Raw genomic sequence first — 18745 nt, 5'->3', positions numbered from 1 at the left:
TACTTCTTCTTATTTAATGTGTTAGAAGTTATCGGTAAATCTTTATCCATCAAAAGACAAGTAAAGTGAATTCATCTTACCAAATAGCATAAACTAAATAATTTAAATAAGTTTCCAACTCTACAGATGCAAGTAAAATTTAATTGGATATTAGGAATAAAGGAATAAAGTTGCTGCTTTTTTCCTTGCTGGACCATGTTTGGGTCAGAAGTAGAAAATGTTGTTTACTTGTTGGCTGCAATGTGGAGCAATTTGCAGCACTTATTCCCTTGGCCTCTCTACATATGCATGTGCATTCTGCCTTGTGTATGCATGGTTTTAAGTCTTTATACATCTTTGTGTTGCCCTGCAACAGACTGGAGACCTTTCCAGGGTGTACCCTGCCTCACACCCATAGACACCTGGAGACAGGGACCAACCTCACAATGACCATGCCAGGTGCATAATCAGCAAATGTCTGAATCTCACCAGAATACTATTTAGTTTTATTAAATGATTTGCTTATAATTAAATTAGAAATAGTATAAATGTGAGATTTAGGTTAGTTGAGTAAAATTTACCAAAATATTAAGTAATAATAAAGCAAAGACCGCTGTGATAGAGGTCTAAATCACATAGGTAGGTATTTTGAGAACCTGTAATTAAAGTGAAACATTACTGTTCGTATTAAAATGGCTGCCCTACTTTTATCCTGCTGCTTTGTTGCTGTTGTTTTGTTCTCTTTATGTCAGGTGTAATATAATAGCTGTGTTCAGGGTGTTCTTGCTTTTAAACACCTTATTTTTGTTTAACACTTTAAAATGACATGGGAAGATAAACTGCTTCACTAATGCAGGTTTTCTCTCCTTTTAGATGACTACATTAAAAGAAAAAAAAAAGAATAAATAAGAAAAATGTATGGATAGTATAAAACAATCAAAAAAGCACACCTGCAAACAAGGCAGTGGACAAAAATAAATGATTATACCATCAAACAATAAATCAATATTCAAATATGTGTTGAAGGAGGGGAAAAAAACATCTCAGATCCAGGATAGATAAAGTATTAATGTTTATGTCATGATTTTACGAAAGTTCAGATCCAAATGCAGAAGACAAAACAGGTAGACCAGGGGAAAAGGTTTAACAGGTTTTATTAAAGAGATAATGCAGAGAGAAGTGTTGCTCTGAACACTGCTCATCCGGAACTGGAAAGTGAGGGCAAGGCACAGCGATTAGTTCCGGCTCAGTGGGAAAATAGATTTGTGAACTTGAAGAGGATTTGGTTGCTGACTCACGTTTCCAGAGAAGTTGTTGAATCTTTGACTCCAGTATGTATGCTCTAGTTCCAGTGTTTGTCTGATTCGGTGGAGGGCGGAACAGGGTTTGCCCAGAAAGCAGTTGTTTGTAGGTGAACGGAGAAACTGACTGTCACTCAGATTTCCTGCGGTACTTGAACGGGTCGTAATGGAGATGAATCCCTTTCTCAGTGTGAAGCTCAAATGATCTCTTAGGGAAAGTGGATCCAAACATCCTGTTTGAACCCCAGCCCAGTTTGAATCTCAGTTGATCCTTCCAGGGAGAGAAGGTCCCAAAGAATCCAGTCTGCAGGATGACTTCCTGCCGAGAGGCAAAAGACAAACAATGTTAAAACTCAGGTTGACAAGAACTCAGTTTGACTCAGCAAAACTCAGCTTGGCTAGAGTACCCAAAACTGACAAACACTCTGGCGTCGAGGTAGTGGCAGTCAGCAGCTTAAGAACACTCCGTTAACAAGGAAACCATCAGCAGGTGTGTGAGGAGGCAGACCAGAACCAGGCGCCTCCTGGTGGAGGAAGGGAGACAAACACAGCACACAAACAAACAGACAGGAGTCCTGACAGTTTATTAGTCAAGTAGAAGTATTCCAAACAAAGAAAATTAAAAACAGTCCACTGACTTTATTTCCAAGTTTCAAGACATTTCACTGTCCATCCAAGAAGCTTTTTCAATTGAAAAATCTTCTTGGATGGACAGCGAAAATCATCTATATTATAGCTGTGAAGTAGAAGGAGTCTAAACTGGCAACTATTTTCTGTACCAAATATTGCCTTATAGTAAAAAACAACTTTTCTCACCTAGACAATGTTTAGCCTTACAGGTGGGCAAGTTCTGAGTGAAAACTTTTATAAAGAGAGTACAAACGAAAATTCTGCACTGATAAATCAATACATCTAAGGGAAATTATTATTAGACCACACATTACAATGTTTCCCTGTGACAGGTGAAACATTATGATATGGGGTCCAATAATTTCCATGTCATAATTGTTAAATTGGCTTTGTAAAACTTTCTAAATCATTTCATCATACGGTAAACTGAGCTTAGTATTTAGCCTGATAAACGTGAGGATAGTGTACCTGTCCAGCAGTTAGACAGTCAATACATTTAGTATCCTACATTTTACATTACCAACACTCCGCAGATGCTCTTACCACTGGCTGCTTCTATTTGTGTACGAGCACTTGCCAATAAGGTACGTAAGAAAAGTAGTGGGTGTTTCCTTCAGATGCCGGATTGTACTTTAGTAGCAACAAACAACTATTAATGAGTTTGTTTTCAAAAAAAAAAAAGCTTGCAAGAAGACCTGCTCGTTTACAAACAGAAAAAACATTACCAGTAAATATCCATAGTTTACCTTTGCAGTTCAGTTGCTTTAACTCTGTCATTCTCACATTCTGAGCAAAAAAAAAAAACTCTTACCACAACATCATGTTTCTTTTAAGATGCCTGGAACACAGTGTGATCAGTAATGAGGTATGCTGGGTTTGTTGTTATGCTTTTGTTCTTCCTTTGCAGGCTGTTGAAATCTGATAGCTGAGCTAAGTACATTTACAAACATGGAAGTTATTGATGTCCATAGTGATGTGGGAAGAGTAATCATTTAATTTTACCAGATTTACAGTCTCCTTTAGCTGGATAAATGTGACCTATATTTGAGAAAATATAGTTTCAGGTGGGTGTATCAGTTTCCTCCTCAAGCCTCTTGGTGATCTAAAGCCCGAATTAGCTGTGAGATTTTACACCAGCATCAGGGAGTGCTCTTTGTTGGGTGGACAAAAGATGTCCTGTTGTTCCTGGCTGTGAATAATGCTTACAGTCCATATAAGGAGCATGTGACATAACGTCACCTCTCCTTACCTCTGTAGTTCAGATCATTCTTCCCTGATATGGGATATTAGGTCCAGAAGGAAGCACCACAGCCATAGCTCTTGGTTTCACCGAATTAGGAGCATCGCTGGAGGTTCAGGTGGACCCAGCGATGCCTGCGTCACTGATTGTATCTCTGTAATGAATAAACCAATGTGACTTGCTCTATGAAAATCCTGGTTGAAACTGATGTTCCAGCATATTCTGTGACCCATCATATAATACGACTCAAGGGTGCGCTCTTTTGGATTCTCCTCACCAGTCTGTTATTTACTAACCCTAACTTCACAGGATAAATATGTTGACCTTAAGAAGTCTACAGTGAAAAATATGTTATAAGCACTTCGGTCACAATATAGGATGGGTCACAAAAAGGTGAAACATTTTCAAGCAGCAGATATTTGATAAAGTGTCAAATAAACAGGAGTGAGGGTTTTCTCACCCGCCTTCCTTCCTTCCTTCCTTGGGTGGGTTTCGATTACTACTTGACTCTTTCTTTTTTTTCTTTATCCACTCTCATAGCCTCTATGGATTCAGGTCTAATCCAGTGCAAGAACAGATATTTTGCCAACCTGTGATTAAAGTAATAAAAGCACTACTGTTCCAACTGAAATGGGTGATTTTCTTTTATCTTGCTTCTTTGTTGTTGTTGCTTTGTCTCCTTTTTCAGGTTTAACATAATAGCTGTGCTCAAGATGTTCTTACATTTACACCCTCTATTGTCATTTAACGCTTTATAATCACATGAAAAGGTAAACTTTTTCACTAAAAGCAATCTCTCTTTTTACAGTGTGATCATTCTTGATCATCAAATCAGAAAAGGTTATGTATAGTTCTAATCTGTTGTAAATAAAAGCCTATTATCGGCAAATGCATATTTTAAATTGTATTCTTTATCCTTTTTGGAATCAGGGTTTCCACACATACCACATAATTGTTTTATAAAATATTATATAGGCACAAGACTTGACTCTATTATGTGTTGAAAGATCTACAATGTGTTTTAACTTGATAGTGGAAAGCTCTGTTTACTCCAAGTAAGTAATCATTGTTGCCTACAAGTGTAGAGTATTTTATTGACAGCAAACAAAGGAAGACCAACAAAAGGAGAAAGCAAAAGGAAAAATCTTGAAAAAAAATTGTTTCGTGATCCAAGATTATCATTGCAAAACAATTTTATTTTACTTAGCGGTTGTACAGATGAGTCACCACTTAGTGACATCCTGACACAAACTGTTCCCGTTAGTCCAAGAGTCAGGATTTTGGCCTCCTAGGAATTAAATACAGCTGGAATAATGGTTGCACACCATCCATTGTCAAGACACCTCTATTAACTGAGATAGTTCCAAGCAACAAAAAGCTTTTACTCCAAATGTGATCCCTCAAGGCTGATTTATATTCAGAAACCAGGCACTCTGCTACACCTCTCCAAAATTGTAGGTGACGCAGACGTACCGCAGACAGGAGGCCTCTGATTGGTCAAATCTACATCCACTCTATACTATCCATATTTCCTGTTTGGTACCTTACCGACTTGTTTTGTTTGTATGACCGCCATTGTGGAAAACGACTCATGAATGAGGACAAGCTAGAAGAGCGAGGTGCTCGAGAACGCCGGGACCCTTTTTCCACCTGGATCCCCGCTCTTTTTCGCCCTCATAGAATAGAATACAATAGAATAGAATAGAATAGCACAGAATTCATCTTTATTGCCATTGCACTGTCACGAGTACAAAGCAAGGAAATGTGGTTTGCATCTATCCAGAAGTACTATACAGGATATAAATATTGTTACAGGTTTATGTACAAGCAAAAAGTAATAGTTGGAGACTGTAAAAAGTTGTCTATAAATATAAATATGAATATAGGAGCTACATGCACAGATTATACAGAATATACTGGAATGTTAGGAAAAGGATTATATATGTATTAGCGGGTTTATAATGCAAGATAAATAACAGCAGATAAGACCATTATTTGTCCCTCATGTCCCTCCGTTATCGCACAAACTTGCCCCCCTTCCTCGCCGCCTCGGCCGTATCTAGACCCACAGTTAGTTCGTGATTGTCCCTCTTGTGTTGTGGCGTGGAATATTGTAGCACAGACCACACTTCAGTATTTGCATAAATCAAAACCCTGTGATAGAGTGCTAAGCCTTCTGGCGTGTACACAGCTGATCATCCACTCATTATTCCACCACTCCAAACCTTCTATGGATCATTTTCTTACATTTCACTGTGACACAGTGAGGTAAATTAAGATGTGGGAACTAATCATTTCCCTCTAAATGGTTTGTAAAACTCTGTCAAAGACTTTTGGTAAGGAACATTGTGGTACGGCTGCAATGACTCCATCTTTCAGTTCATAATATCCCAAAACCTGAGCTCACAATTAACCCAGAAGGGCAAGATGATCCTGTACCTACCCTTTAGTGGTAGGAGTCCTAAATTTTACAAAGGAATAAACACTGCTTTGTTAACCCAAAATAATGGCTAAGTCCAGTGGCGGCTGGTCAATAGAGGGCGCTAGGGCGCCGCCTCACCCATCCAATGACCTTCATTTAGACATAAAAAAAAACAAATAAAAATTAAATTGTAAAATTTAAATATTTCCAAATATATTCAAATATATTTTTATATGTGCAAGATAAATATTTAATCTTAAATGACGAGTAAAGCTGTTTTGTTCGTCTTCGGATTTGTGACTTAGTTCCGCACTGGGGTGCAAAAATCTTTGGTCATAGACTCTCATTAAAAGTTATACATGTGCAGTAGTAGCCTCGTGAGACCATCCTTCTCTTGCGAGCTTTCAAGGTTTCACTCGCAGATCAGTCGGGCTACTTTACGTTAAAGAAAATTTGGAGCAGTTCACCAAACGAACGTCCAATCAGCGTTGGCTTTGAGGCGGGTTGAGGTGTGACGCAACGAGAAGCGCGACGGTGCAGTCTAAAGAACATGGCGGCTTCAGCCGATGAAACTAGCGTTAGCGTGGCTATCGAGCAAGTTTTATCGGAATCACAGTGTATTTCTTCACTGAAAAAATAGCAAAACACTGCTCTGGAGGCTTTTCTCAGAGGAAAATATGTTTTTGCTCTTCTCCCGACTGGTTTCGGCAAGAGTTAGATCTATCAATTGGCTTGTGCCTGGCTTGTGGTTGTGTTTTCTTCGTCGCTCTGTTAGTACGTCATATGCTTCGTTGATCTGATTGGTTTATTTGGCCCGTCTATCGCCAACATAGGCCAATCAGCTAACCAGTATTTTCGGCCCTTCCCAAAATTTCTTCAACGGAAGGTTTCCAGATGGATATGCGGAGCAAATCCAGCAAATCCATCTAGCGGAGTCAGATTTGCGCAGTAGATCCTTTGCAATAAAAAACAATAGGGGAGCTCCCCGAGCTGTAAGGAAATGTTTTCACAGTCTTGGTGTGGCTGATTGACAGGCCAAGTGAAGTCTCTTAAAGTAAACTTACCAAGAGAAGCTGGAGGTGGAAGCATTTGGACCTGATCGGCCGAACATCAAAATGAATCATTAATCAATATTCCAAAGACAGATGGAGATGGTACACTCAGTCTTTTTCAGGACCTGGTTTAGCTACAAGACTTGGCTAACTGCATGCAGCGATGCTAACGCTTTATTCTGCTTTCCTTTTTTTTTCAAATGTCAGGATCTGACCCAGCATGGATAGCGACAGGTAAGACTGATTTAAAGCAAAACTCAAAGAAGAATGAACAATCTGGGATTCACATGGCAAATAATATAATAAGGTGTACCTTTTCTAGGTGTTTGTTAATTTTTATTGTTGTCCTTAAATAAAACACATTCTCAAATAAATAGTTTTTATATATTAGGAAAAAAAACTGACTAATAGCTTCTCCATTATTAAAGTGGTGCATTAATTTTTTTTGTTTTGTGACACCATCTTGGACCAAGCAAAACACAGATTCACAAAGTCTCAGAAAGGAAAAATGTATGTAAATTTTTTGTTGGCATTCATATAAATACACTGGTGTGATAACTTAGTATAAGCTTGATTGGTTTTTGGTATACGTCTATTTTGAATTTATAGCCCCCCCGGAGAAAACTCCACCAGCGGCCACCGGTTAAACCTGAGTGCTGCAAAGACCACTCACTTGTATCTGTTATTAACAGACGACACAGAAATAAAAGTTTTCTCAAACACAACTTGCAGGACAGACATATAAATACATACAGCATCACCAGTAAATATGCACAGATTGATTACTCCTCAATTCTCTTTAAGTCACATCTTCTATGCAGGAAGACCTTCACCGGTTTTACTAGAATTTTATACTTTCCTTTCAGTTGCCTTGAGCATGGTGTGATCAGGAATAAAGTTTGCTCTTTTGTTGTATGTGTTTTTGTTCTTCCACTGCCGGCTGCTTTAACCTGATAGCTGTCCCCGGTGTTTTCTTTCATTCAGTATGCAACCTCTATAATTATATGCCCAATGCAGATGTAGTGGAAAATTTGCCTGGTCTAACCAGGTTTACATTCTCCTTTTAGCTGGATTAGATGTCACCTATAAATAAATAAAAAAGAAAGTTTCAGGTGGATGTATCATTTTCCTCCTCGTCTCTTTGTGATCTAAAACACATATTAGCAGTGAGAATTCACCAGCATCCAGAGCTTAGGGAGTGGCCTTTATTTGGGTGGACAAAAGAGTTCCCATGATTCTTTGCTGTGAATGATCCTAACAATATATATAAGCAACAGATCAGAGAGTCAGAGACAGAGAAGGTTCCTAGAAACAAGATGAAGGTATTTGTGCTTTTCACTTTTGCTGTGCTGGGCTGCAGTCTGGCTGGAGCTCGTATAGTCTCCAAATGTGAACTGAGGGATAAACTGAAAGAGATGTTCGAATCCCTTCCAACCATGAGGGATACAGGAATGGAAGAGGGCCGCTTCCTCGCCAAGGGTTCGTAAACACTGTTAGGCAAGAAACATGCTACTTAAAATGTGTTGTTTTGTTAAACAAGGAGATAAAAAAATTATTATTTCTTCTAAGCTGAAAAATTCTAATATAGACTTTTAACATTTTGTGATAGGGACTGGAAATGTTTTAGAATTGGCTTCTCTAAGATAGCATGACTTTCCATCAGTTTAATCAGAGCAGAATGAAAGGACTGGAACTGTAGACACAATTCTTTTAGACTATTAACTTCCTCTCATATTCAGGTATCAACTAGTTAGATTTACCTACTAACATTTAATTCAGTAACTATATCAAAAATACTTCTGGTAGTAGTTTTATTTTGCTATACTTTTTAGTTTTACTTGAGTTATAATCTAATGAAGCATCGTTATCTGTGAGCTATTTGGAGAAAGGTTTTATGCTGAAAAATATGGATTTGGAATAGTGTTTGTTTAATCTAAATCAAGTTCTTAATTTGTATTATTTTTGTTTTCATATATAAAATACCACGATTTACACATAACTGTCTGCCTATTACATCACTTTCAAAAATTATATCAGATGTTCCGATCCCCCAAAATCTTTACTCAAGTTACGTTTTTACCAAATACTTTTTACTCTTACTGTAGTAATTTTTTGGAAGACTGCATTTACTTTTCTACTGGAGAAAGAAAACGGTGAAGTTGTGCTACTTTTATTCAATACTTCATTGTACTCTACTCTATGATTCTGCCTAAATTAAGCTGAAACTTTAGGAAACTCTTCCGCCTGGATTACAACTTAGTGAGACATTATGTAAGATTATCAATGGATTTACGGAATTTAAACTGAGCTATGTTGAGTACAGTGGTAATTAAATACATTTTTTAAGTATCTTTACTCGAGTCTTCTTTGCAAGGAACTTTAATTCCACTTCATTTCAATATCAAATATTGTACTTTCTACTCCACTAGATTTCCAGGGAAGCCAGTTGTTAATCAATCCTTCTGGCTCAGCTTAGTTTTGAGATTCGCTGTATTGAGTTTTTCTCAAAATTCTGTTGTTTAACGAGTGCATTTTTGACTGAGCAACTTTTACTTGCAGTTAAGTAACATTTGACCATTAGTATCAATACTTCTACTCAGTTACTATAGTTGAGTAATTTGTTCACCTCTGGTTGAGCAGAGCAAATAGTAGTGTGCACTGATCTTAATGATGGTTGGTTGTTTTTTTATTTCTTATTTTTATTTTGTTTTTCATTGTGTGTGATACATGAACACTTGCACCTTAATCCGTATTGATCTTGATATACTGTATATATATTGTTTATTCTTAATGCACCTTTTTCCTCCTTGTTTGCACCTTCTTCTTTAATTACTATGCCAATATGTGACCAGTGAAGTTCTCCGCTGTGAGATCAATAAAGCTAATCTAATCTAATCTAATTTATCTCAGAATTGTTCGATTCAGTTGAAGATTGACTGTTTTTCCTTTCCACATTTCAGTGGTCTGTCATGTGGAGCAGCGCTCAGGCTTCAACACCAGTGCTGTGACTGAAAAGGCTATCAATAATGCACGAGCAGCACAAATGTTTGGGGATGATGAAGTGACTCTCTACGGCCTTTTCCAGTTCCCTGAGGGTCTGGTCTGCAGCAGCGACAGCAAGTCAATGCCCAACATGTGTAATCTTGCTTGCGAGGGTAAGCTTTGCTTTAAGTTGCATTTCTTTAGATATTGGTATAATCTCCCTGCCATGGGAAGTGTTACCATATTTTATTTTTCTCAAGTTTCTTTATTTTATTATGATATTAAATTTAAGCCCGGATGTTTCTGTCATGGTCAAAAAAATGCTTTTATTGTTTTTAATCAGAACTGACTGATGACAACATATCTGATGACATCAAATGTGTGGGGAAGCTCTTCACTCTGATGATGTAAGTTATTATTGTTCAATGTTTGCTTTATATATCTATTTTATCAATGTATACAATTAAATAAAAATGCATATTTGTAGTCAATTTTTTTTTTTTTTTATTAAGTGGGAAAAAAAGGCTCACCACAGCAACCTGTACTGGAAAAAAATCCCCTTTCCAACTTCTGGTTGGGGCCAGCTATATAGTAAAAAAAGAAGAAAAATCTCTTCTATGTATCACAGGAAAGTCTTTAATCATGTAAAATCGGTTCATGGCTAAAAGAGATCTAAACCTGAATAAATAAATTAAAACTTAAAATAAGTTTAATTGGCTATATTTTCAGCAAGTAAATAAGATGATTTGCCAGTTGAATGATTATTTTGCAATGGAAGTAGGATAATGTTATTTCAAATAAAATAGAAATAATGTTTCGTTTTTTTAGATTTTTATAGAATTATCATTGTTTTATTTAATCTTCTGACCCATATACAAGAAGGACATTCAGAAAATTAATTAGTTAAATTAAGTTCGTTATGAAGATAGGGAATGAGAAAATAATGATGCGGTGGGCTGCGGCAACAAGGAGGTTGACAGGAACACTGGAGGGAGAGGAAGAATGAGTTACTGGGAATTAACTGGACAAGAGGGTCTAGATCTGAGTTTATGGGAGATGGATGTAGATGCCACCCGGGAAAGGAGAGATGATCTGGGATTGTGGTTTGTTGAAGTTATGAAGCCATCCAGAGGGAAGTGGCTGTAAGGCTGAGGCTGCTACAGGTAGAGGTGGTTGGTTTGTGGAGAGACACCGGAATGGAGATGAGGAGGAGCGTTTAGCAAACAAGGATAGTTTCTGTTAATGTTGTTGGTTTGTCACAGTGAACACCGGTCATGGATGCAGTTTCCAGAATAAAGATTTGTCACAAGTAAATCCAAATATGTAGTGTTTCCTCAGGTCAGAATTAGTAGGGACAGGACTCGAATCACAGCTAAGACTAGTACATGTTAGACTCTGGAGGCTTTGATGTTACCATGGTAACATTAAAGCACATGTGAATGGTCAACCACTTCTTTTATGCTGCCTTGGTGATGAGTTGCACTTGGGTAAGCTCACAGGTGCAGAAGAGGCAATCAACCTTTCAGCAGCCTCAGGATGCCCTCTAGTGGCAACATGAAGAATAGCCGAACAACAAAAGCCACATTTCCTGAGAAAAGTATCTTATTCAAATGGCAAATACCAATCTGCTCAAATGATTGTAAAAATACACCTATTTAGTTGAAGAAATATTTGCTTATGTTAAATTTTCTGCTATGTTAAAATCATCTTTTAAATTGCAAAGAGAATAGAGCGGCTTTCTTGAGTCAACTTATTCATGAATTTTGGTTTCAAAACAGGAAGTATCAATTAGTTAATTGGATTCTGATTTAAGTCAGCCAAGATCTCAGGGGTTGTAGCAAATATCATTTAAGTGCTTCAGTGTTAAGACAACAAATTGAACTGTGAATCAAGCTAAATCATGGTGAAACAGTAAACTATTCTAATAGGGTATATATTCACAATGTCAGAAAAGAATTTAACTCCACATCAAGCATATTTCACTTCACTAAACTAGTGAAACTCAACTAAAGTAGCCTACAGCGTACACACACACACACACACACACACACACACACACACACACACACACACACACACACACACACACACACACACACACACACACACACACACACACACACACACAAAATGACTGAACTCCCTAATCAATAAATTATGAAATGAGATCAAAGTTCAGCTAGAACTTTATGCCTGAGATTATCTTAAAGAATTTGGAACGAAGTCAAATTAGCTTTAAATTAATTTAGATCCATTGGAATGTGTTTGACTATTTCCCAATGCAAATCCAAGGGCTAACGAAGAGTATTTATTAAATTAATGTTTTAATTAAACAAAATAACTTCATGAACAGCAAATATGCGTACTTTGGAAATGTTATTTATTCAGGGTTTTGGTTAAATACAAGTCGTCCTAATCCCAAAGAACCAGAGCAGACTCAGTCTCACCACCAGGTATGACTGTCAGTTTGAAATTGTTTAGGTAAAATGTTAGGTTAGTTTCACACCAACTGTAACAAGAAACTAGAGGTGTTCTACTATTGTTTTGTCATTTCACAGAGTTTGCCCAGGCTTGGAGATAATCTTTTTCTTTTCTTTTTTTGCAACAGTGGGACACCTTTTTTTTCCTTTTAGTCGGCAGGGGTTCTGGCATTTTTGTTCTCCAGATGCCCCTTTTGCAGAGTCGTTTAAAAAAAAAAAAGAAAGAATCATGAACACTAACCTAATTAGAGGAAAGTTAAGCCTTTAAACCTTTAGATGTTGTTCTTGGTTCTTGTCTGACCTCCTGAATGAGCAATCTGTGCAGCTATTGGGGACCCCACCCTGTCCTTTGATTTAAAAAAAATGTATAGTCACTTATTCTGTTGTCCACTGGTGTAACAAAGTCCCAGAAATTGACCTGTAACGAGGTTGTTACAACTTGCTTTTCTCCTTTAATGAATAAAATGAAAACATTAAAAGTGTTTTCTATTATTAATCTGTTGAACTTGATCAAATGTTATGTTCTTCATCAAAATGTGAAGAACAAAATCGATAAAAAGAGATGCTGCAAACACTGTTTTATTGCTCTGCATATTATTTAAATTAAACTAGAAATACAAGAATTTTTGTAAAAAGGAGAAAATGTTCTACTTTCTTAAACAGGAAGAAAGCCTTCATGATGGAAAAACCAGAGAAGCTCTTTAAAGTGTAAGTTCTATTTTCAAACATCCTTCTTTATGTTTTACTTTCTTTGGATTTTCAAACTTTTTTTTTTCAACAAGATGAAAGTTTAGTTAATAAATCACATTATATGGTTACTCTGAGTAACGCAGATCCCCTCTGTTTGCAGCCTGAAGAATCTCATTGACGACGACTGCCATGATGTCAAGGACTACTTCAGCGATTGCTGAGAAAGCTCCAAACATCTTTAAATCTCAGTAGAATGATCAGTCTTCTTCACCATGTTCAAAAATCTTATCAAATAAAACTTTGAAGCATGTGCCATGTGTTGCTTTCTTCACAATGTTCCTATTCCCTTTGAAAAGTGCTAATAATGACTTTGGATGAGTGTAAATAAAATACAATAATTGGGTAAAACCATTGGTTTAGCATATAAAAATGCAGATCAATACAAACCGCTTTTATTTTTCCCTAATTTTCAAATGTCTAACAATCAACTTTAAAAATATTTTACTGCACTGGTGGGATTTCAGGGCTGCATGTTGGTGTATTTTGTAGCAACGTTGGCTTTGCAGTAAGGACGTGTTTTTTATTTCTGGCTGGGGTCTTTTTTCATGGAGTTTAAATGTCCTTCTTGTGTATGCAAAGGCATAAACTGGCATCTTTTCACAGTCAGTCTCAGATTTTTTGTGCCTCTGTGATGAATTGATGACCTTTCCAAGGTGTATCCTGCCTTTTGCCCCTCAACTGCTGAAGATGGGCACAAGCCCCCGTAATGCTGATGGACAAGCAGTAGAAGATGAATGGAAATAGTTTGTGCCATGTAGAAAAAATAAACCCTAACTTAAATATGCGGTATTTGACATACAATGCACACTTGTAGGAGCATGTAGATGAATGACTGAATCTAGTATCAAGCACTGTGGAGTCCTCTGACTTAAAATTCGATGTGTCCCTGCTTCTGCACACATGTGCACCTAAAGAAGGCAACTAAAATGTGCAGGCAGGTGTCTTTTAGGAGCAAGTTTGGGAGCCACTCTCTCCTATAGGACTTGAGTCTTACTTTGTCCTGCAGAATGATGCAGGAGGTAAGACTAGTGCATGTTAGACTCTGAATGCTTTGATGTTACCATGGTAACATTAAAGCGCGTGTAAAAGGTCAATCACTTCTTTTATGCTGCCCTGGTGATGAGTTGCACTTGGGTAAGCTCACAGGTGCAGGAGAGGCAATCAACCTTTCAGCAGCCTCAGGATGCCCTCTAGTGGCTAACATGAAGAATAGCAGAACAACAAAAGCCACATTTCCTGAGAAAAGTATCTTATTCAAATGGCAAATACCAATCTGCTCAAATCATTGTAAAAATACACCTATTTAGTTGAAGAAATATTTGCTTATGTTACAATTTCTGCTGTGTTAAAATCATCTTTTAAATTGCAAAGAGAATAGAGCAGCTTTCTTGAGTCAGCTCATTCATGAATTTTGGTTTCAAAACAGGAAGTATCAATTAGTTAATTGGATTCTGATTTAAGTCAGCCAAGATCTCAGGGGTTCTCGCAAATATCATTTAAGTGCTTCAGTGTTAAGCTTATTCATGAATTTTGGTTTTAAAACAGGAAGTATCAATTAGTTTGTTCTGCAACAGGGAGGTTGCAGGTTTGAACCCCAGCTAAATCATCTCATTTGTTGAGTCCTTGGGTACGTCTCCTAACATGCATTGCTTGCTGATTGTGGTCACAGGGCCCAGTGGAGCTCTGTCAGTCTGTCTGCAACGCGCTTGCCACGTTCTGTGTTTGAATGTGTTTATGACTAAATGTAGTGTAAAACACTTTTAAGTCTTCTGATTTGAAAAGGCTTTATATCAGTACAGGTTGTTTCAAACGTACCATATGTTTACTGTTCTAAAGTTGCTGAGAGATCCAGTGATTGCAATTTGTGGGTTTTTTTTTTAAAGTCCTGGTAAAGAAAAGCTACCTATGATGTAGAGTCCAACATGGTATCATGGATGGTACTCAAAGAACAAGGTTCCTGGGTTCTCTGCAAGAGAAATCATGTTGTTCATCCTATTTATGTTGCACTAATTCACTACAAGTATCATCTCAAGGCACATTACAAAGAATGTTCAATTAAATGATCTAGACAGTGCCCTGCAATAGACTGGTGACCTGGTCAGGGTGTACCCCGCCTCTCTCCCATAGACAGCTGGAGACAGGCACCACACCCCTTGCAACTCCAGCAGGGATGAAGCGTGACAGAAAATGGATGGAAGAATGATCTATACATATTGTTTTGAATTTTCTATCTAGGGCAACTCAGCTGACAGCACTGAGTTTTTCACTTTGCAGTATTTTCTTATCCTAGATGAGTGTATGGTGACAGTAGACATTCATTTGTTTTGTGTCATTAACTCTACAGCAATCCCTGAAACTGAGCATGCATGCAGCAATGGTGCACAGGAAAAACTGTCTTCTAACAAGAAGAAATCAGAACTCTGGCTGCACCATTTTGAGGGATTGCTGTCAAGTCAATAAGTTGATGCAATAAGCAGATATTCTGGTTGAATTGTCTCTGTAAAGTGCCTTGAGATGACATATGTTGTGAATTGGAGCAAATAAATAAAATGAATTGAACTGAATAGCAATACTTAGCGAGAATAAGAGGATTTTATTTCAAACGTTACAGCTTCTGTACTGTTTCATATTAAATGATATTCCATAATTCAGATCACTGCAGACAATTTTGAGGTTTATTATTTATTAAGTCAAGACGAATACTGTAAATTAAGCATTTCTTGATTTAAACATATTTATTTTGTCATGATCAGGGTAAAGAATCAATCAATATGTAAATTTTCAAACACTTATTTACACATATAGAAGATCAAGAAAAAAGATCTCATCTGGGTTGATACTGTGTATTTTTTTTTATTGTTTTCTGTCACAGCAAAAATGAACTTTGTATTACTCTAATCGGCTCTAAATGTGAAATGTGGAGGTAAAAGAGGTCCCATGCATTGCCGAACCTCATTGTCTGACAACAATAATAAGGTTTTTCACAGGTCATATTCATTTTACGATTATATAGTCATTTTATTCTAGAGATAACATTTTAGAATTACAATTCAACTTTATTGTTATTACACTGTCACATATACAAAGCAACAAAATTCCCCCTCTGCATTTAACCCATGCCTTTGGTAAGCAGTAGGCTGCCATTGTGCGGCACCCGGGGAGCAGTGTGGGGACTCAGAGTGGCAGTCCGTGGGAGTGGGGCTTAAACTCAGAACCTCCGAGATCCAAGTGCAATGACCTAATCATTAGTCCAGAACCCCTATAAAGAGACAAATTAGAAAACTGGAGAAATTCAGCTCTGCATTTAACCCATCCCCATGGGGAGCAGTGGGCTTCCCCAGGCCATCACCTCACACACAGTGCCATTTACGTTTGAGATCAGGGCACAGCATGGCCTCCAGATCATCTATCTTTATCGACTCCACGTCTTTGGAGCTGGACACACTGGCAGCTCGGGTGATTTTGCTAAGCGTTTCCTCATATGGATGAGGGAGGTAAACCATGACAAAGACTCTGTCCGATCCATCGGAGCTGGTGCTGGTGTGGCGCTCAGCGTCCCTGGTTAGGGAGGCAAAAAACTCTGGATTCCCATCCGCTGCCTGGATATCCAGGCTGAATATGTTAGCCAGGTTAAATTTATGATGGAAACAATGTTGATGGATCAGACCAACCAGGAGAACCAGGAGGAAGATGGATACAACAGGGGAAAAAATGTACAGCGTCAGCTCTAAGCTTCTGTCCTCGTCTGCCTCCAATTCAGTCCAGTTGTTGCTCTAAAGATCAAAAAGAAAGGTTTTCAAAAATAGTTCTACTCAAATTGTCTGTCATATTGGTATCTGGAAAACAACGAATGAGTACAAGCAAAGGTTAACCACAAGTTCTGCATATTTCTTTTCACAAAAGATATGAAAATATAAAGTTTTGTCATCCCGCTTAAAGATTTTATGATTTAAAGTTTTAGATTATTAGTGTAGGAGCCAATTATCCTTTGGTGTTTGTCACCACCAGGGGGCGTATTTAATTTTGAGTTCTGAGTGTCTGATGAAGGGATGGGTTATTTAAGGTCAACCATCAATTCTGTTCAGGTGTTGTTAACAGGTTGAGGCAAACAGTTTTCTACTGTGCTTGGTTTGGATATGTGGCGAATTTATGTGGATCTTGAAGGAAACAGTAAGACAATGGACTTTGTGCTGAAAATAAATGACTTTATTTTATGTCAAACGGAAGATTGGCATTCTAAATCTTAATTGAGCGCACGTAAAACCAGTGCCTTCCAACATTAACCACCAGTAGCCTAAAATATAGGATTTTAGCCGATACAATTAGTGATGAATTTAAAAAATAGTAAAATGAAAAGTTCTAAATCCATGTTAAATCTACAATATCATTCATTACAAAGTTTCTGATATAGTGTGTATATCATTTATTACTTTTATTTGGTGGAATTGGGGGATTTTATACAGTTTATTTTAACTGAAAACAGTATTGGCATTTTCATTTTCAATTCTACACAAAATCTCCAAACAGAAAGATACTGAGAACTAGAAAATTTCTAAAGAAATTTTGAGGGGGGCCACCTACTGCCCGTCTGGGTTACTGGGCCAATACGGCCCTGGCAAGTGACATTGGGGCTCCCCAGACCAACTGCTTACGCCTTTGAGGGCTGCTGAGGGAAGGAAAGAGGGCCAAGTCATGGGCAAAGAGAGCTGTGTGCCACTTGTGCTGAAATCTGGGAAATAGACGTGCACAGCATATGATGCACAAGGGTAATATGGTTTGTCCATATTGAACCGCAGTGGGTAAAGCGCAGTTGGCGGGCTCCGCCCGCCTGCTAGGAGCCCTTGCAGCGATGAAAAAAATCACCAATGGCGGGCTCCGCCCGCCTGCTAAGAGCCATTGCAGTGATGAAATCACCATTGGCGGGCTTTGCCCGCCTTCTAAGAGCCATTGCAGTGATGAAATCACAAATGGCGGGCTCCGCCCGCATGCTCAGAGCCATTGCAGTGATGAAATTACAAATGGCTATCAGCAATATGCCAGAATGTATGAGTGTGTATAAGGAAGAGGCTTTTAATCTCTTTAGTCCCTGTAGTGTTATTTTGAAAGTCTATCATGGATGTGCATCAAAAGATGGGTCATGCCCAGCAGTGATATAGAATCCATTTCCAAATGTTAAATCACTGGTTTTCCATGTTATTAGGTGAATAGCTGCTTTATTACAGAGTAAATGGGAGACTTTTATTGTGAAATTTGCTCTGGGGTGTGTTTTGAAAAGGTCACTAGAGTCTAATAAAAACAACCTGGAAGAGTTTGGGTCATAATGTTGAGCCATTTGCATCAATTATTGCATTAGAATAATCTAGAGGCTTTTATTTTGTAGGGTCCCTGGAGTCTTATTTTGAAAGTTCAACAGAGTTGTGTTTAGAGAAAATGTTCAGACCCAGCAATGATAGTTGATGACTTTCCAATCTTTAAATCACTCTTTTTTCCATGTTATTAGGGCAGTAGATGAAGATGAAATGGGAGGCTTTTATTTTGAAATTTACCTTAGGGTGTGTTTTAAACAGTCTCCTAGAGTCTATTCTCTAAAATGGGGTTGAGTTTGGGTCATAATGTTGAGCCATATAGGGCAATAAATATATGTAAAAAATATAGAGGCTTTTATTTTGTAGGGTCCCTGGAGTCTTATTTCGAAAGTCTATCAGTGTTGAGTGGCAAGGGAAGTGTCATGGACAGCAGTCATATAGTATCCATTTCCCAATGTTAAATCAGTGCTTTCACCCTCCATTAGATTAAAATGTGCTGTTTAAAACAGCAGAGGTAAAATCTCTTTGAAGCACGGTTACCTTGACAACGCTTAACGAGCCCTGTCAGTGAAGAGAGAGAAAAGCGCAGCACTATCGTTCCTT

General features: G+C 37.8%; 1 protein-coding gene across 1 annotated transcript; it reads left to right on the top strand.

The window, feature by feature from the left end:
* The first annotated feature begins 7905 nt into the window (after positions 1-7905).
* Positions 7906-13086, top strand: LOC119778655 (lysozyme C, milk isozyme-like). The gene is made up of 5 exons (XM_038277997.1): positions 7906-8103; positions 9585-9779; positions 9950-10013; positions 12750-12794; positions 12937-13086. Exons 1-5 carry the CDS (start codon positions 7941-7943, stop codon positions 12995-12997), a joined length of 528 nt encoding a protein of 175 aa, XP_038133925.1. The 5' UTR covers positions 7906-7940; the 3' UTR covers positions 12998-13086.
* The last annotated feature ends 5659 nt before the right edge of the window (positions 13087-18745 follow it).

This window comes from Cyprinodon tularosa, unplaced genomic scaffold (assembly GCF_016077235.1).
Source record: "Cyprinodon tularosa strain WSP-4 unplaced genomic scaffold, ASM1607723v1 ctg137, whole genome shotgun sequence".
Classification (NCBI taxonomy): Eukaryota; Metazoa; Chordata; class Actinopteri; order Cyprinodontiformes; family Cyprinodontidae; genus Cyprinodon; species Cyprinodon tularosa.
The sequence above is the reverse complement of the archived record's forward strand: the minus strand, read 5'-3'. Positions and strand labels throughout refer to the sequence as shown.